General features: G+C 59.2%; 1 protein-coding gene across 1 annotated transcript in view; it reads right to left on the reverse strand.

Moving 5' to 3' along the window:
- Window positions 1-19342, reverse strand: part of SPTBN5 (spectrin beta, non-erythrocytic 5) — a 45354-nt gene that overhangs the window by 25765 nt on the left and 247 nt on the right. Inside the window, 22 exon segments of the mRNA XM_057306155.1 lie at window positions 179-334; window positions 851-1021; window positions 1765-1864; window positions 2051-2190; window positions 2350-2590; window positions 3588-3875; window positions 4179-4418; window positions 4646-4776; window positions 7013-7165; window positions 7850-8050; window positions 8463-8669; window positions 8748-8948; window positions 9037-9190; window positions 9429-9661; window positions 9782-9920; window positions 11158-11795; window positions 12622-12850; window positions 13379-13536; window positions 15581-15697; window positions 18395-18562; window positions 18824-18979; window positions 18981-19047. Of these exon segments, the coding sequence (XP_057162138.1) occupies window positions 179-334; window positions 851-1021; window positions 1765-1864; window positions 2051-2190; window positions 2350-2590; window positions 3588-3875; window positions 4179-4418; window positions 4646-4776; window positions 7013-7165; window positions 7850-8050; window positions 8463-8669; window positions 8748-8948; window positions 9037-9190; window positions 9429-9661; window positions 9782-9920; window positions 11158-11795; window positions 12622-12850; window positions 13379-13536; window positions 15581-15697; window positions 18395-18562; window positions 18824-18979; window positions 18981-19047 (4288 nt within the window).

Consider the following 19342-nt stretch of genomic DNA (forward strand, 5'->3'; position numbering starts at 1 on the left):
TCCGCTTGCCATAAGCTAGAGGCCTCTGAAGACTGCAGGACTTCCCAGGGCCACTCCAGAGCTGGGAGAATATGCCAGATTCCTCCCCGCCCCGACCCTCCATCCCCTCCCCTGTTCCCCACCCAGCCTGGCACAGCCTCCGGCTCCCTCCCGTGCCCTGCCCCTCTCTCCGGCTGACCTGCAGCAGCTCCAGAAGCTGCCTGGCCCGCTGGAGCCGCTCCCCGTGCTCGGCCAGCTTGTGCTTCAACCCTTCCCACTTGCTACTCAGGCCCTGGAGGCTGGCCTGCACACCTTCCCAGGCATGGGGCCTGTCTCTCAACAGCTGTCTCCCCACCTGGAGTGGACACGAAGACCGAGGGAATTTTGTTGAGTTGCTGGGGCCACAGCAGGCTAGACCCAGGTGGCAGAGGTGGGGGGCAGGTAGTTGAGTACAGGTTGCCTTCTCCAGGCTGCAAGGGCTCAAGCATTTCCTGTAGCCCCAAATCTGCGGGCAGAGGTGGGCGGGCTCTCAGCTGCTGCCCTGAGCCGAACAGGGTGAGCCAGCCTCAGACGGCGGTAGGGAAGGCTTTGTTCAGGTGGAGGTGGCAGGCACTGGAGCTGCCCTGAGAACTGGGGGTGGGAGGGGGTGGGAGGAAGAGACGATCGGATCGAACTTTCTGGGCTGGCCTAGGCACCAAGAACCAAGACAGGGGGTACCCAGCTGAGTGGAGGAGGAATCTGGGGGATGCTAAGTCCGAAGTAACTGAGAATGAGTCTTCCTTGGCTGATTTGTTCCATGAAAACAGGCCATCCATCTGGGCTGGGGATTTGAAGACGAACAGGCCCTGTCCCCTCTGTCCGGTGCCCCCACCTGCTGCAGGCCCTCCACGTGCCCACAGGTGGCCAGCAGCTCGCACTCTGCTGCTTGGAGCCGCTTGAGCTGCTGCAGGATGTTGCCAGGCTCCCAGGAAGGCTCATCCGCTGCCCTCAGCCCCTTCTCCTGTATCCACAGCACCAGCTCCGCCACATCCTGCTTCCATTTCTGCCCAAGAACCAGGAGAGAAGGGGTCTCGTGACCGGGGTGGGGGGCTGATGTGTGGACCTCTAGAGAGAGGGGTCGCATGGACCCCCTCGGGAAAGAACAGGACCCAGAGCCAATCATAGTGTGCAAGGTGGGGCCTGGGTTACTGCTCCTAAGTGGGGACAGGAAGCGGAGATGAGGAGGGAAAGGTTTCCCCTCACAGTAGGAGGAGGCCTGGGGAGGGACTGCCTGGGCCCATGGTGTCCTGTGCCCAGAGAACAGGAGCACGTGGTCAGCGTCCACTACTCAGCCCACCTCAGATCACGTACGGCCATTTCTCTCCTAATAGGGTATGCTACAGGAGGCCCGTGGACCGGCCCAGCTCAGAGGCCCTGTGGGGGCCGAACAAGTATGTGACAGAGCCGAGGTCGGCAGCGGGTGCCCATGGCCCACCATGAGCCTAGACTGTGGCCAGAAACGATGGGCAAGAGGAGTGTCCAGATGAGGGAGGGCAAGGGGGTTTATCAGGACTTTGGGTTCAGTTCTGCGTCTGAACATTATGGCCCCAGCCTGTTCTCCTCATTTGGAAACATCAGAGCCACAATACGTGTCCCACAGGAGGGGCCATGAGAGTCAGTGACAGAACATGTGGGAAAGTGCTTTGCCGGCTGGGAAGGGCTCTGCATCGTGCTCGAGTATTACGCAGCAGTGACTCCAAGGCACTCCTCCTGGGGAGGCCTCATGCCCCTGGGCAGCCCCCTCACCTGCAGCTGGAGGGAAGCCAGCAGCTGCCGCCTCCTCTGCTCGCTCCTCTCCTGGACCCTGGTCCACTGGACCTGGACGCTCTGCAGCTGCTCTCGGACCCTGGAGGCCGGGGGAGTGGGAGGAGCGCTCGAGGCGGGGGCTCCACGCTGCCCGAGGCCCGTCACAGCCCAGGGTGTGCCCCGCTGCCGCCCCACTCCCCACACCCTCTCCCAGCCTCCAGGCAGCAGGCCGTGCAGGCCGAGGAAGGAAGGGTGGCAGGTGCTGCCCGTGCCGGCCCTGGCTCACTTGTGCGCAGCCTGGTGCTGGCTCAGGGCCAGCGCCTCGCCACGTGCCCGCAGAGTCTCTGCTCGATGGCCAAGGATGCCCAGTTGCCGCTCAAACTCCTGGTGCCGCTGCAGCAGGCTCTGGGCCTCCCCTCCATCGTCCTGAGAGTGCAGAGACCGGGGGTCACGCTTGGGACGATGGGGCCAGTACCATCTTGCCCGCTGCCAACCCCCAGGGCCACCAGCCCCCCCGCCCCGGCTTCAAAGGTCCCCCCAGTGATGGGGAAGCAGCCCTGCAGCCCGGTATCCCTGGCTCCCTACCCCAAGCTCGTCCAGCCGCAGGAAGGCCTCGTGGCTGGCACAGGTAGCAGCGAAACCATCCACATCTCTGCCAAATCTCCGCAGCTCCAGCCCCTCCTGCAGCTGCTGCCGTCTCTGCTCCCAGGCGGCCTGCAGGCCCTGGCCTTGCTGGCTCAGGAGCCTCAGAGCACAGGCCAGTTCACGGGAGTCCGCGGAGTCCAAGGCAGAAATGGTCTGGCCCTGAGCCTCCAGCTGCTGCAGCCTGGCCAGGATGACAGGCAGAAGGTCAAACCCTGTCCGCTCCTCCCACCCCCTTCCTCTCCTCTCCTTTGGGCATTCATTTTGGAGCTCTGAGAGAGGGCGAACTGGCCGGGGGCCTGAGGCTGGTTGGCCGCAAGGTGCCCTTGTCCCACAGAACAATGGTACTCTGGCTCCCTAGTGATGCGCAGAATGGTGGGCCCAGCACACTGCTTAGGTCTCCATAGTGGCCATACTCGCTGCCATGTCACAACCCTGCTCCAGGGCACCGTCCTACTGGTCGATGACCAGGCAAGTAGAAGATTCCCTCAAACCACATCCATGCCACCGTATGCCCACAGCATTAGAAAGGGCGGCTCTCTCACTCAGTTGAGTGCACGGGCACACAGACTGGGGACGGGGACACCTTTGTGTGGATTAGAAAAAGGCTCTGCTTCTTCTGAGGTGAGGCAGCCCTGAACCATTAGTAGAGTCTGGAAGCAGAGGATGAGATGGACTGAGTGCCCACTTGGCTACCTTGGGGCTCCCCTTGCAGGCACAGCCTGTGGACTGTGCCTGGTGACCCTGCCTGCCTGACCAACCTGTGCTGTCGTCCCTGCAGGATGAGTGGTCTAGCCATCCTGAGGAGGTGGTCTAGCCATACCTTAGTCCCATGGGGGGGTTCCTGAGCCATCTGACTCCAGGAGCCTGTGGGGTTTGCATTACCCAGAATGGCTTGGGAGACTAGGCTGCCCTGACTAAAAGCAATCCCTGAGGCTCACTGGGGTGGGGTATGGCCAAGTCTGCACTTGACAGAACCTTCCAGGAAGCTCAGATTCTGTCCTGCATCCCCGCCCCTCCCCGAAGTATGCAGATGCCTGACCAGTTCTTGGTTACATCCCCCTCCTTCAGACCTGCCCCAAGCACCTGCTGGACGCTAGCCTGGGTTACCACCCTGGGTGACGCCCTTTCTGGTGGCCTTAGCCAGCCTGAAGCCCGCCCTGTCCGCCCCCCATCCTGACCTCTCCTGCCGCAGCTGGATCTCCTCCAGCAGGTCCGTGTGCTCCATCAGCAGCCGCCGGGCTGAGGCCACATCCGCCACCTTCTCCTCGCCGCGCAGCTGAGCCCAGACGCCTTCCGCCCACCGCAGCAGCTGCCGGCTCTCCCTCAGGAGGCTCTGCTGTGCTTGCGCTTCGGCCCGCGCCTTGGCCAGTCGGGCCACCCGCTGCCGTCCCTGCTCCAGCAGCCCCTGCAGTGTCTCCACCTGCTCTTGCAGGGACCGGCTCTCTGTGGAGCCCGACTGCTCAGCTCTGAGAGATGGGGTCCACCACCCAGTCAGTGCCCTGCCCTGGGCCTGGGGTCCAGGCTCGGATTCCCCAGGGCAAGAGGCGGTGACCGCGCACTGCCATCTCCCCCTTGCCTAGGGGCAGCAAGCCTGTGTGGCTCGCCCTTTCCCTGTGAGCACTTCCTCAGGCCGCTCGGCCACCGCGCCCCTGCCCTTCAGATAGCACACCCTGCCCACCCTCCGCTTCCCGTCCCATTCCTCACTGCACAACCCTGCTCAGTCCTCCCCTGCCTCCCTGGCCCGTCACCGTGCCAAACCCAGGCTGTACTTTCTGGCTGTGCTTTGCAGGCAGCTGACGCTCCTCTCCAGTGTTAGCATCTTCCGCTGGGCCAGCTGCAGGGCGCGGTGGCTGTCCTCGGACTGCCCCAGCTCTAGGGTTTCCAGCTGGAGTAGCAGGTCTTGCAGTTGGACCCGTGTGGATCCATACTCGTGCAGGAGACTGCACACGTCCGTGGTGCGTGCCAGCTGTGTTCCCTTCGCTTTCTTTAGGGCTTCCAGCCGCCCCCACCTGAGCAGTGGGAGCAGGGATGTCTCCATCACGGGGACAGCCCCTCCATCCTGGGACCTTGGCCAGGGGCTCCCACAATAGCGGCTACCAGGCTTGGCTGTCCCCCCACTCTCTCCTCCCTGCCTCTGACATGCCCCGTGTCTCCTCCTGGCTTCTTGGGAGGGAGGTGAGCAGGCATGCAGGCCGGGGAACCGAATCTAGCCCATCCTGCTCTCCCTCATTCTTACCTCTGGCTCAGTTCCCCCTGCTGTTGCTGGATTTTGGGGGTATTTTCAGGATATCTCTGCTTCAGCTGCTCCGCATTGCTGCTGACCTCAGCCCAGCGGCCCCTTCCCACAGCCAGGGCAGTGAGGAAGTTCTGGGGAAAGGAAGACCCAGGCCTTGAGGGGGCTTCTTTTCTTCCCACACTGCCCTCAAGACTCCACATGACCTCAGACATGCTCTGTTGCATGGGTGTTTGAGCTGTATTCTTCTCGAAGGACTGGGATCTCTGTCCTTAAAGAGTTGGGAGGGCCCTTTAAAAATTCAAAGCCAGGTATCCAAATTAGAAAGACGTATAACTGTCACTATTTGCAGAGGACAGGGTATTATATGCAGAAACCAGCAAATTATTACAACAAATAAATAAATTCAGCAAAGCTGCAGGACACAAAATCAACCTACAGGAATATTTTGCATTTCCGTACACTAATAATGAACTATCGGAAAGAGAAATTAAAAAAAAAACAATCTCCCTTACAATTGCATTAAAAAGAATAAAATAAATTTAACAGAAGCGTTGAAAGACCTACACACTGAAAACTATAAGACACTGATGGAAGAAATTGGAAAAAAACCCACAAATAAATGGAAAGATATACCATGCTCATGGGTTGGAAAAATTATTATTAAAATGTCCAAACTACTCAAAGCAACCTACAAACTCAATACAATCCCTTTCAGAATTCCAACAGCATTTTTCACAGAAATAGAACAATCCTAAAATTTGTATGGAAACACAAAAGACTGAAGGGCCACAGCAATCTTGAGAAAGAACAAAGTCAGAGGCATCACACTCCCTGATTCCAAACGACATAGTTTACCGTAAGAAACTACAGTAATTACTTACAGTAATCAAAACAGTGTGCTCTTGCCGTAAAGACATATAGATCAGTGGAACAGAACAGAGAGCCCCCAAATAAACCCTGCACATACAGTCAATTAATTTATGACAAAAGAGCCAAGGATATACAATGGGGAAATGATAGTAGTGCTGGGAAAACTGGACAGCCACTTTCGAAATATGAAGCTGGCCCCCTACCCTACACCATAAACAACAATAAATTCAAAATTCTCAACAAGGCAAATAATCTGAAAAATAAGCAGAGGACCCGAATACACATTTCTCCAAAGACGACACACAGATGGCCAACAGACACACGAAAGCGTATGCTCAACGTCACTAATCTTCAGGGAAATACGAACGACAACCACATCCAGAGATCAACTCCCACCTGTTAGAATGGCTGTTCTCAAAAAGACTAGAAAGAAGCGTTGGCGAGAATGTGGAGAAAAGGAAACCATCGTGCACTGCTGGTGGGAATGTAAACTGGTGCAGCCACTATGGAAAACAATATGGAGTTTCCTCAAAAAACGATATAGAACTACCATATGGCCCAACAATTCCACTTCTGGGTGTTTATCCAAAGACAATGAAAACGCTAACTTGAAAAGGCATGTGCACCCCACGTTTGTAGCAGCAGTATTTACAACAGCCCAGCTACGGAAGCAGCCTGTCCGCTGAGGGATGGACAAAGGAAATGTGGCATGTATATCTACCACACCCAGAAGAATTAAATATCTCTCTTATACCATAAAGAAGAATGAAATCTTGCCATTTGGGACAATGTGGATGGACCGTGAAGCCATTTTGCTAAATGAAGTAAGACGGAGATAAATACTGTGTGATCTCACTTGTACGGGGGGTCTAAAAACACAAAACGAGATACAGAGGCCGGACGGGTAGCTGCCAGAGGTGGGGCGTTGGGGGTGGGCGAAATGGATAACGGGGGTCAAAAAGTGCCAACTTCTCGCTATAAAATAAATAGGCCACGGGGATGGAATATATAGCGTGGGGGCTACAGTTAATCATACTGTGTCGATATCTGAAAGGTGCTGAGAGAGTACATCTTAAAAGTTCTCATCCCAAGAAAAAAATTCCGTAACTACGTGTGGTGGCGGATGTTAACTAGACTTATTATAAGATGCACGCACGTATCGAGTCATGATGTTAATGATACGCCCTATGTTGACGTTAAGTAGACTTACTGTGCTGATCGTTTCACAATATACACAAATATCCTATCATTATGTTGCATACGTGAAGCTGGCATCCCAGCATGTATTATATCTCAATGGGAAAAAAAAAAAGAAAATTCAAGGCCAGACCGCTCGTTCCTCCTTCCCAGACAGGACTAGAGTGAACACGGACAAGTCGGGCACAGGAGCCAGTCACAGAGAGGCAGGAGTGGGCAGGGAAGGAGGAGGGCAGGAATAAGGAGGGGCAGCAGGGCTGAGCAGCTGAGACCACCACCTCGGCTCCACGGGGGCGGTACCTCATACGTGAGCTGTGTGACCTCCAAGTTGTGGGCCTGGGGCTGCAGTGTTCGGAGCAGTGCTGTCTGGTTCTCCAGCCAGGACCGCAGTTCCCCACAGAGGCCATGGAAGCCAAACAGGGCTACTGCCTCCTCCAGCCGCGACCTGCGGTGCTGAGGAGAGGCCGCCCCAGAGGTTGGGGTGAGGGTCAGCTTCCCTGAAGGGCCCTCTGAGCAGTCTCATCACCCCCCGCCCCAGCAGCAGAGCCCAGGGCCAGAGAGGGTCCCTGCCCCACCACTGGGCCCAGCGCCCTCTGCCCAGGGGAGGGAGCGGACAGGAGCTCAGCATCAGGTCAAGGGCCCTGGCAGAGTGTGCTCTTTTCATCTAGCCCTTGGCTCTTAGGTACGGCCTTACTTCTGTAGGACCTGGCTCTGCCTAGCCCGGTCCACCTCCCTTCCGGGCTCTCCTCCTGCCGCCTACCCCTCCCGGCTTCACCTCCCGGCTCCAGGCCCTCTAGCCTTTACTCCTCCACGGCCTCCTTCCTGCCTTGGCACAGGTCCCTAGCGCATGGTCTCCCCATCTTCCCTGCCCCCCACCCCCAGCTCTCCTTGCTATTAGCCCCTCTTTGTTCCAGTCTCAGCCTCAATGTCCTTGCCTCACAGATGCCCTCCCCGACTCCCAGCCTGACCCGGGCTCCTATCGCACCCACAGCCATCTACTGACTTCTCATCTCTGCCATGACGTAAGCTGCTTGTGGCCAGCGTGCATGCCAGTAACTGCTCCGTCCCTGGGCTCACAGCTCGGGGGCCGGTACAGAGTAGGTGCTCCACGAACATCTTCTTGAACAAGAGTGTTACCTTCGCCAGGGCCTGCAGGCCCTCATAGTCCTGGCTCAGGCAGTCCTGTGTCTGGAGTATGGTGTTAGGGTCAGAGTTAGGGTCAGGCTCAGCAGAGGGGGCCATCTTCTGGGTGCCCGGGGGGGCAGAGCGGCCCGAGACCTCACTCCAGGTCCCCAGGTTCCTCCGGCCTTTCTTTGGAGAGCTCAGGGCAGACACCACCTGTGCTGACAGGACAGAGGGCAGCATGTCCACTGGGGCTCCCCTAAGCACAGAGGCTTGGCTGGGTGGGGCCAGTGGATGTCCCTGGGCTGGTAGAAGCGAAGGGGGCATTCTAGGAGAAACCTGGTAAATGCCTGGAAACTGGCGGGGAAATGAGCAAAGCCAAACTATACCCAGATGACCTCTAGAAGCCTGGGCAGACAGCATTCCACGCACTGGGCTGGTTAGGAGGCAGGATGCTGCTGAGGAGGGGTGGGGGGAGGGGTGGGGCCAAGATGCCAGGTCCCTGGTCACTAAAGCCCTCCCATCTCCACCTTCTGTGTGGTCACGGGAGACAGGGGCAGCACGGTGACCACGCGCGCATTCGGGGCCGGAGGCCCGTGGTTCTGGGGCTCTGCCGGCCGGCACGCACCGTGAGCGACACCTGGGCTGCGGCCGCCCGCGCCTGCTCGTCCAGCTGCCGCAGCTCGGCCCCGAAGGCGTGCACCGCGTGCTCCAGCCGCCCGTGGCGCAGCAGCAGGGCCTCGGCGGCCGCCTGGTCCCACCCGCACGGAGCGCCCTCCAGCGCCGACCGCTGCTCTCGCAGCCACGAGGCCGCGTCCGCCGCGTCGCCCAAGTACTGCGGCGAGGAGGGCGGGCTTGAGCACGGGCGACCCCGCACGCCTGCCCCGCCGCCCACCGCCCGCCGCCCTGTTACCTGCTGCACGAGCAGAGCCGCCTGCAGCCGCGCCCCTCGCCTGGCCACCTGGGCGCGGAGCCGCTGCCACGCGCCCTGCAGCGCCTCGGCTCTCTCGCGGGGATCCGGCCGCGTGGGGTGCCCAGGGGCACCCAGGTCGCATCCCCTGCGCACGAGATCAGCGCACACAGCCTGGTGGTGGCGCAGCTCGCTTTCCAGGGCCTGGAGGGGGTTAGAGTCGGGAACTGGGTGAAGGGAAGGGAAGAAAGGCTGGCAGAAAGGTGGGGACTGGTAGGTCCAAGGCAGGTACCTTGTGTTTCCGCAGGGCCACTCTGATCTGGCTGAGGTCCTGGCCCAGGGCCTCATCCTCCAGCAGCTGCCTGTGCTCCCTCAACCAGGCTTCCTCCTCCTCACAGTTGTGCAGGAACTCTGCCTGCTGCAGGCTCTGCTCCAGCGAGACCCGCCTGAGGGAGAGCAAGGGGCCCAAAGGGATTGGGGAGCAGGCTCCCCACTGGGCTCACACACTTCCCCTTAGACAGGAGTTCTCTTTTTCTGGTTGAGTCGACAGGGGACCCAGAAGGCTTAGGTGTGAGGGTCAATGTGGAGGAAGTTGCCAGGTCAGCAGTATTTTAACCTGGGCAGGAGGAACACTGGGTTACACGGGAATTCTGGAGAAGGTAGAAGAGGGGGGTGGGCTCTTACCGGGCCCTGACAAGAGACACCAGGCTCCGGTGGAGCTGGGCCAGGGCCTGGGCCTTGGCCTGCAGCACCTCCACGCTAGCGCCCAGGGAGGAGTCCAGCTCCGCAGACTGGAGGGCAAGATGGTGCACATGGGCTCCGTGGGCTGAGACCTGGGCCTCCAGCAGGTCGTGCTTCTGCAGCAGCTCCACGGTCTCTGCCAGCTGCTGCCCACAGGCTGTGGAGCCGGCCAGCACCTGGCCAGGGGGGACAGGCGATTGTTGTAGCCCCAGAGCGCTGGGTCCCCGTAAGTGCCCGTGCTGGTGCACCTGCTGTGTTGCCTGGGGGGGGGGTAGGGCTGCTGGTGCAGGGCCCACCTGGAGCTCCTTGAGCTGGCTGGAGGCACTCTCCACCTCCTGCAGCAAGCTCAGCACCGCTTGCAAGTGTGCTGTCTGCTGCTTTTGCCCTTGGAGACGCTCGAGGAGTCGCTCCCAGCGCCCAGTGATCTCCCGTTGCCTGGAGAACATGAGAATAACGGTGGTCTTTACTGGGCTGGGGTGGGGAAGCTACCTTGGGGGTCTCCAGCCCGTGGGGGGCTTGGAGCTCATGGAGCCCGAGCCCGGTGGCTGGGTGCTTGGAGCATACTAGCCTGGGGCGGTTGGGGCACTGTGTTCTTGCTTCTTAGACACAGGCAGAGAAACCAGAAGGAGGGTCTGTGAGGTTCACGTCTTTAGAGCCCCCAGGCCCTCTTTCCAGTCCCCATCTCAGATGATAGAAAGCAACTCCAACCTTCACGTCTGCGCTAAAATCCGGAGAACTCACTTTCTCACACCCCACATCTGATCTGTTGCAAATCCTCTTGGATTCAAAATACACCCAGAATCCCACCATTTGTCATCCCTCCATTACTTCTGTCTGGCCTAGACTATCGCATAGCCTCATACGTGGTCTCTCTGCTTCTGCCCCTTCCGTCTGTCCCCGACGTGGCCTCCAGAGTGGTCACTGTACAACAGGAGGGTGTGCCGCTCCCCCGCTCAAGCTCTCCCGCGACCCACTCCCCATCAGCCTGAGTAAATCCGCTTTTACTGTGCCCTACACTACCCAGCATGCTGTCTGCCTCCACCCTCTGCCCCGGACCTCAGCTACTACTGGTTCCTTCGGTCAGCACTGGCCTCCACGCTATTTTTCACACACGCCAGGCATGCGCCCACCTTGGCGCACTGCGCTAGCCACTCGCTCTGCCTGGGGTAGCCCCCACACCCGTATGGCTGGCCCCTCACTCCTTTCTGGTCTTTGCTCAAGAGTGAGCCTCCTCTGACCACCCTATCTAACTCCCTCCCCTGCTGGCACCTCATCGTCCCCTATGCTTTATTACTATTTTTATCACGATCTCACAGACTATATGCGCATTTTGTTTTCCTTAGTCGTGTGTAAGCTCTGTGAGGGGAGGGATCATTGTTTGTCCTCTTCACTACTACATCCCCAGCACCTGGAACAGTGCTTGGGACATAGACACTCAGTAAATGTTTAGGGAGTGAATTAATCAGAGGTATCTAGAAAGGGCGGTGCTTCACCAACAGGGGTCCGTTACAGATGCTGGAACTTCAGGCACTGGTGGGAGTTAAATCTTTTCAAGGGAGCCCTGCTCCTGGAGATCACCCCTCCATGGCCAGGAATGGGCGTACGTAAAGAGAGGGGTAGGACAGGAAGGCCTTAGCCTGTTTTGAGGATGGTTTCCGTGCCCCGGGCTCACCTGCAGGCCACATCTGCCCAGCCAGGGTACTGCTCCTGCTGGAGGACGTCTGCGATCTCGGCCAGGGCCTGGAAGCGCCCCTCTTGGGGCAGGATGCCGGCCTCCAGCATGCCCAGCCTCTGGGCAGCTGCCTCCACTGCGGTGAGGCCGGCTGGCGGGTCTGCGGCGGTGGCCTGGTCCAGCACGTGCTCTGTGTCCATCAGAAAGCTCTCCCTGAGGGCTGCCTTGCGCTGGAAGCGCCGGACCAGGGTTTCCAACCGCTCCAGCTGTAGGACCCTCCGCAGCAGGGCCTGGCCCCGCGAGGCCTCGGCCCGCTCCAGGCCTGCCCAGCGCTGTGACAGCTCTGCAGGGCCCAGGCCCTCGTGAGGCAGGAAGGGCTTGCGGTTCTGGGCCCGAAGCGCAGTCTGCAGCCGGAAGAGCAGGGCCTCTGCGGCCCCTCGCTGCTGCAGGCGCGGCGGCTTCTCCTGGGTGCGGAAGAAGGCAAAGGCCACCAGGAGCTGGCGCGTGGCGGGCAGGGAGTCTGGGAAATCCCGCGCCTCCAGCTGCGCCTGCTTCTCTGCAATCCAGCACTGCAGGTCGGCCACCAGCTGCTGGTACTGCGTCCGCAGCTCCTCGGTCTCCTGGAGCTGAAGCAGGATCTGGAGGAGGCAAGGGGAGGGTTCAGGGCAGCACCTCGGGGCAGGCCCTGGAATGGAGGCGCTCCCCTTTTGGCTGCTGACTGACTGCCAGGGTTCCCCGGCTGGGGGGGTAGCTCCTTCTCCCCAGCTAAGGTTGCGCTAAAGTGGGGGTCCTTCCAGCCCCCAGAGAAGCGGGTCTGCCTGCCTCCCACACTTAGACCCAGGAGTGTGGGGCACCCATCCTGCCTTCCCCCATCTTATTTTACCCCTTTTGGCCTCACCTCTGGAGGTACCATTCTTTATCTGAGCTGTCTTTTCCTTCCCTGAGGCCCCCACCTCCCTAAAGCAGCTCAGAGCCCTTGGCCTCGATCATCTGCCCCATGCCCAGCTGAGACACCAACCCCGAGAACAGCCTTCCCAGGCCTTTGCATCTGCCACTGTGCCCAGAGAGGAAGAGAGCCTCCCCAAACATGGACTGAGCCCAGCAGGACTGTGCCTGTCCTTACAGAGCCCGGCTCTCCCCGAGCCTTTCAATCCCATTAGGAGCTTAACAGCCTAAGAGCACGGGGGAGGGGGAGGGACAGGAGAGGATGGAGCTCACCTGGCTCTCCCCGTTGCCAGGCCCTGTGCTGGCCACTGTGCTCAACACTCCCGAAAACGGCAGCCTTCTCCTACCCCAGGCATTACCGGCTCCATTTGACAGAGGAAACGCAGAAAAGTTAGGGGCCACGGTCAAGACCACACATCGAGGAAGTGGCAGAGGCAGGCTTCAAACCCAGCTGTGTCTGACTCCGGAGACTTCACTCACCCCACCTCACCTCAATGCCACCTTCGCTTTGTCACCAACCTTAGCAAGTCTCCTCTGGACCGTCAGCTCCTGGTGCAGGCGGGAGAAGTGATGGTAGTAGAGGGACACGTAGGTCATGATGGAGCGCTCATCAGGCTGGAGGGCCGCCACGTCCTCGGGGTCCAGCAGCGGAGCAATGCCCAGCTCCTGCTCAGCCACGCGGAAAGCCAGGTCAAGGTTGCGCAGGGGGCGCTCGGGGCGCAGGGAGCAGTAGTCAAGCAGGTCTGGCCTAGACAGAGAGCAGGCAGAGCTCTTCACCAGAGTCACTCCCTGCTTGGGTCTAAGGGACTTGCTCAAAAGGCAAACCAGCTCCTAGGCCGTCACACTTACCACATTAGTTTCCCCTGCCCGTAATCTGAGCCGCTAATGAAGGAACGGGGCTCTGATAGGGGAGGGTTAACTTCCCTCGGGCGCCAGGCTTCTGGGTAGGGGGAGAAGCTCCAAAAGAGCAGGAACTTGCCAGGAAGAGGACTGAGAATAGAGTCAGGGGCCCAGAAAGTGGAGAAAGGGGGGTCAAGGCAAACCTGGCCAATTCCACGGGATTTCCTAGGGAAGGGGGGAGGGCCTCGCTATCAGCCTGCTCTACTTCCGTGCCCGGGGGGCAGGGGCCAGAGGGATGTGGGAGATGGGCAGCTTCAGGACCCAAGCCCGTTTTCGGAGTTCGGCTCGGTGGTGGAGGCCTGCAGGAGGGAGGCTGAGCCAGCCTCCGGCCAGGTCCGGGCTGGGAGGGCGCCGGTGGGCTCTCCCTCGTGCGCACCTGTGTGCGTGGATGAGGGCACCGAAGCCCAGCCCGTCACTCCAGCTGCGGGAGAAGTCGGTGATGTTGACATTGGCATAGCAGGCCGTCTTCCGCTGGCACCAGACCAGCAGCGCTTCCTTGGCAGACAGCAGGGCTGCGCTGGCCCCAAACTCCTCCTGGCAGGGCAGGACAGCGGGTCACCATGCAGGGACGGCTGGGAAGGCAGCAGAACCCGCAGGCCGTGGGAGGGGCGGGCTGGGCCTGGCTGTGATTCTTCTCCCCCAACCTGGAGGCAGGTGCGGACCGCTCTCTCTTCGGAGCGGCTGATTTTACTGATTTCATTTGTGGTGGGCAGGGACTGGGGCTGAGGGAGAAAGATCAGCCTTCCAAAGAAGTGGGGCGCCTGAAAGCTGTCCCATCCAGCAGCTGGCTTTGAGTCACAGCTGGTGACCGCAACAGCGGGAGCTCCCGTTTTTCCAGCCCTTCTGATGGGCTGGACGCTGTGTTAACAATGGGCCCCACGGAATTGAGGCTGGGATTTGTTAGACTGGCTCCTGGTCCCCATGGGCTGTCTGCCAGCCAGTACACGTGGCTCTCCAACCTCTCGCGGCCCCAGGAGGGGGACACTATTACTATTTACACTGTAGGGATGGCATAAGGAGGTGCAGAGGGGCAATGAGGGGACTGCCCAGCATCCCTCCACCAATAGGGCAGGGCTTGCCTGACCAGGAATGGCTGACAGCTGGCCTCTGACGGGCGAGCCCCCCTGTCTACCACCCTGATGACTCACGGGGCTGCTGAGGGCAGAGCCTGTGCTGTTTCTTCAGGCCGGGCAAGGACATCTTCCTTTGGTTTCAATTCCCTCCCGCCCTCCATGTTTCTGTTACTGAGAATTTCCTTTATTCTGTTATTCTTGGTTCCACCTGTCCCCACCCCTACCCTGCTCTCTCTCTTCCCCTCAGTGCTTCTCTCCCACCTCCTTCCTCCCATTTACTCCCCCTCCTCCAGCCTCCATTCCTGGTCCCTGTCCTGCCCTCAGTGAGACTCTCCTTCTACCCACTCCCTCCCTCACCCTCACCTGCCAAAGGCCCCTCTCCTTTTTCCTCCCCGGCTTCCTCTCATGTGCTCCATCCCCCCATCAATTCCTGGTTATAAACTCAAAACATCAGAGCCCAGCAGGCTGCATCGCCTCCCTTGCCCTTTGGGCCCGGGAGCTTGGGTGGGCAGCAGTGCAGGCGGGAAGCCTCAAGGCCTGGAGCACATGCCCTAAGCACTAGGCTCGGCTGGCAGACATGACCCAGGAGAGAGTCTGGGGGTGAGCATGGGAGGGAGCAGGGGCAGCCAGCTCCCGTTGCATCTGTTTTGCAGGGAGCAGAGCGAGAGCCGGTCAGGGGAGGGGGCAGCAGGGGCACCTGGAACTGGCTAAAGGGGACTGCGGAGGGGAGCGTAGCTGCACAGAAGGGCTTGAGGCCAGTTAGAAATTCACCCATCCATTCATTCATCGCATGGGTGCGAGACTCTAGGGACACATCCAGGCAAAGCTCCTGCTGTCCTGGGGCTCACAGTCACATGATGGGTTTCAAGGGTCCTCCTGGATCTGAGCCAGATCTATGGCTTCTTTTCATTAGGTTCTCATTCTCTAGGTTGGCTTTTATAACCTATTGGAATTGAGCTTTAGGTGGGGTTTTGGAAAGCACCAAGCTATGGAAGTTGATAAATATGAGCACTCCGTGTTCTTACTCTTTCCAGTTCAGTTGTGGGAAAATAAGAGGTCGACCAAGAGGAGGATGGAGGACCATCTCTTTGGTGTTCAGGATACTAGGGATTTGGAAACTTCTGGGGCCGGGACTCCCTCTGCATGTTTAATTTCTCCCAACAGTACGTTAGAGATGTAATAGAAGTGAGAGCGTTTCTGTGCCAAAGTAGGGAACAACCAACCAGGATGAAAGGCAGGCACTAGGCAGTCACCTGAACCCCGCAGTTGTGAATGGCTTGTTCCCAGATCAGGATTGAAGGGCGTGAATCTAGCTGTCATTTCAGCATATTACAATCTCTCTGACAGTCTCATTTCTTCGCCCATGGTTGAAGAGTGGGTATTCACTGTGTGGACGCCAGGGTCTGTTGTGGGGATCCTAACAGTCAGGTGGAGCTGCTCTGTCCCCAGGGGCCGGGAGTGTGGCCAGGGTGCGCTGGGCTGGGCGGTTGGGGGCTGGGACATACCCCATCCAGGGAGATGTGGGAAATCTGGAAACGCAGAATGATGACCCAGATGAGTCCCAGGATGAGTGTCTGGTCTCCGTCCACGATGTTCTCTGGTCCAATGAGGGGTATTGGCACCTGTGGGCACAGTAGGCTGGGCTCAACCATGAAGTCCGAGTGCCAGAGAAGACTCAGAGTACCCAAAAGTCCGGGGAGCCTGCTGCCAGATGGGAGGTCCCCAAGGGAGAAGCCAGCAGGGCACAATGCCAGGCGGGTGAAGACTTTCTAAATGGATGCAGCTTTGGACCCAAGTCCTCCCGGGCAAAACCCCAGCCTGGTTAACTGGGCTGAACCACTGGGGTGGGGGTGGGGGTTCTCCCCGTATGTGGGCTACAGGTGAACAGGGGCAAGATCAGTGGTTCAGCCATGGGAGTTGGAAATAAAGCGTCATAATAATCTATGAGCTCAAGAGACAACAGCAACTGTCTGCCTCCACCTCTCAGGGCATGTGGGGATCCCCAGGGAGTGCTTGGGTCCTTGGCTCCCACTTCAGTCTCAGCCCGCATCATCAGTGGTCCATCTCCTGGTAAAAAGGCAGATTCCCAAGCTCCACCCAATTAGACTCTCTTGGGCCAGGGCCCAGGATTTGCATTTGGACAAATACCTCATGTGGTTTGCCTGTGCACTAAAGTCGAGAACCCTGCTGCCCTAGATCTTGCCCACATGGACAGGGAGGAGGAATGAATGAGGGGAGACAGAAACGGAATGAACATCAAAGCGGCACGGGACCTGGGCCCCTTCACCCTCTGGCTCCTTCTTCCTCTCCCGGATCACAGCGCTCCAAGGCCTGTGGGATTCTGGCTGTTCCTTGGGATTCTAGGCACAGGCCTTGGGGCCTTTCTACTGGCTGTCCCCGCTGTCTGAAAATATCACCCCCAATAGCCACATGGCTACTTCCCTCTCTTCTTCTAAGTCTTTACTCAAATACCACTCTTTCAATGGTGTTTTCAATAGCCACCTTCTTTAAATTAGAAGCCCAGGGTCTATTCTTCCTGCTCAAACACACTTGCTCAAACTCCTTAGCCTGCTTGGGTGGGGATCTTGGTTTTGTTCGCTGATGTCTCCCTAGTAGCGTGGCTGGCATATGGTGGGTAATGGCTAAGTGTGCACTGAACGGAGAAAGAAGAGGAAGACTCTCCGTAGGACCTGGCGGGAAGCTGGCTTCAGCCAACCTCCTGCCTGGTGGGCGGGGCTGCATCCCTTTGTTGTCTCCACCCTGTGTCCGTGTCCGAAGGGTCCACCCCATGCACCCCATGCTCAGCCTTCTCCGGCACACCTGAGCCCTTCTGCGTGCACTTCAGCTTGGAGCTGGAGCGGCTGGTCTGGGGGCGGGGGGTTGGAGTCAGCTCATACCAGCTTGTGGAGCTGGTCTTCCCGCTTTTTGTCTAGTGGTTTCGCCCTGGTAGCTTGGTCCGCCGCGGTGGAGGTAGCAATGCCAGGGAAACTAGCACATGCTACAAACGAGGGCTTTTAAGTCCCCTGGGCCGAGAGCTGGTTGTTACACATTTACCAGCCCACACTGATCTGGGGTCAAATCAACGGTCTTCCCTGAAACTGCAGGTCCCTTGTAGTCAGGTCTGCGCTTTGCTGACTGCGGTCCCCAGAGCCTGGCATGGAGTGCCCGGCAAATGACACGGCCTCCAGAAATGGGTGCATCCCACATTCTGCTGCTCAATCACCCTGTGTTGGGGCAACAGTATGTATAGTGGAGACAAGGCTGTCACCTTCACAGACTACGTATTAGTGACATGCTGTGTGCGAGGGGAGCTGCAGAGCCTCTGACCAGGGCCACGGGGCGCCCACTCTTCCCAAGTACCTGGAGGGGAGAGGGCTGGCTCACAGGCTATTGTCCCTGGGACCAAAAAGGGCCTGGCATTCTGTGGCTGTCAGCTTCTGCTCCTCCCTCTGCTTGGGGACTGCAGTGCCCCCATACCTGGCTTTGGCTTCTAACCGCCCTGGCCTCTGTCAGCCGTGCCAGGCTCCCAGGGGGCTGTGACTGCCAACCCAGGACATGAGTGACAGGCACGCACACTCAGGTTCTGCCCAGCCAGTTGCAGGCTCCAGGAACAGCCACCTCATGGGTTCCGGACCTGAGGCCAGGAGCCCTGTGGGCTTCCCCAGTATGGCTCCCAGTATGAACGCCCCCTGCCCAGGCCCCTGACGCTGGCCATGAGGATCCTTCCATGCCCCTGGAGCTTTTGCCTCCTTTCGATGACTATTTCTTTGGCTGGTCTCTTTCTTGCACGAGACCGTGGCTCCATCCTGCTTGTGCAGCTCCTGCCAGCTAACTGAGCCAGCTTCTCCAAGGCAGACGTGCGCCTCTTCCCTCCGCCGCCCGGCTCAGTGCGCACGGCTCTTCTGTGTCCTCCGCTCAGCCTGCCTCCCACAGCCCTGCATCCAGGCTCTGCTGGCCCGCTGACCATGGCTCTTACCTGCTCAATTATTTCCTTATTTAGGAAAGGAGAAAGTTAAGAGTACAGGGAATCTTTCAGTGTAGAATCCTGCAATTCTCATTGCAGGCCCCAGTGCATTTCAGTCCCACCCACGGGGATGATGGCTGTCCCTGCTCCAGTGTCTGTCATCCTCTAAGCTGGGAGCACTGGTCAAGGAAGGGCTGGACTTTCTGGACCTCTGTATCCCAGTTGCTACGCCTGGATTCCGGCTTCAGAGCCTCCGCTCTGCCCTGGCCAGCCCCGGAAAGGTGATCAAGGAGCCCAGCCGATCTCCGCTGCCCGCCCCAGCACCTTGCCCAGAAGCTGGCTCCCCAGTGCCCACCTTGGCCCGGAGGAAAGCCAGCGCGCGGCTGCTGTTCTCCAGGAAGTGTGCCCTCATGCGGCCCCGGCTGGGGGGTGGCAGGGCCTCCCCGGAGATGAGCTCCAGCAGCCGAAGTAGGTGGGTGCCGTCAGCCAGCTCAGTGTACAGGTTCTGGATCTTGATGCCCACCTGGGAGGGGCAGGGAAAAGCGCAGGGACAGTCCCCCTCACCTGTCTGGGCCACCCTGGAGGTGCAGTCCAGGGCAGCTTCCTTAAGGAAGGCGGACTGGCCTCAGCTGTGCTTTACGGTCAACAGAAGTGGCTGCAGCTGGGCTCTGGGGTCTGCGAGAAGTCTCAGCCGGATGACCTCATGGCTGGCCCCCAGAGTCCACTGGCCGGGGAGCGAGGGGGACAGCAGAGGCGGACTCTGGGGGCGCCCCGCTACACTCACCCGGCCGCGCTGGAAGATGTTGTTGATCCAGTTGGTGAAAGTCTTCTCCTGCATCCGCTTGTGCTGTGCCTGCAGCTTGCGAATGTGGCTCGTCTCGTACGCAGAGTCCATGGTGGGACAGGACTGGGGGAGCGGCCCTGGGGCTGGCCTCCTGCTTCAGGTGCCCTGTGGCCCCAGGGAGCTGCTGGGGACTGTGGGACCGACCAGCCAGCAGGCCTGCAGACCTTTAGGGATGAGGGGCCACTGGATATTTCTCTAAGTTGGAGATGTTGAGGGGCATGGAGGTTGGGGAAGGAGTGTGAAGGGTCCCTACATTTGGAGGGGGGGTTTGCGGCTTAGGGCCTAGCCAGATAAGATTCTGGAGTTCCCGGCTGGTGCCCTACACTTGAACGCCTCAGAAACCTTTGCCCCACCCCACTTTCCAGATTCCTCGGACCATGGGGACTGGCTGCTACTCCTCGGGATGAAAAGGGCAGGCGGGAAGAAAACAGGAAACCGCTCACCTTGGCGATGTCTGTG

The sequence above is a fragment of the Ursus arctos genome, unplaced genomic scaffold (assembly GCF_023065955.2).
Source record: "Ursus arctos isolate Adak ecotype North America unplaced genomic scaffold, UrsArc2.0 scaffold_36, whole genome shotgun sequence".
NCBI lineage: Eukaryota > Metazoa > Chordata > Mammalia > Carnivora > Ursidae > Ursus > Ursus arctos.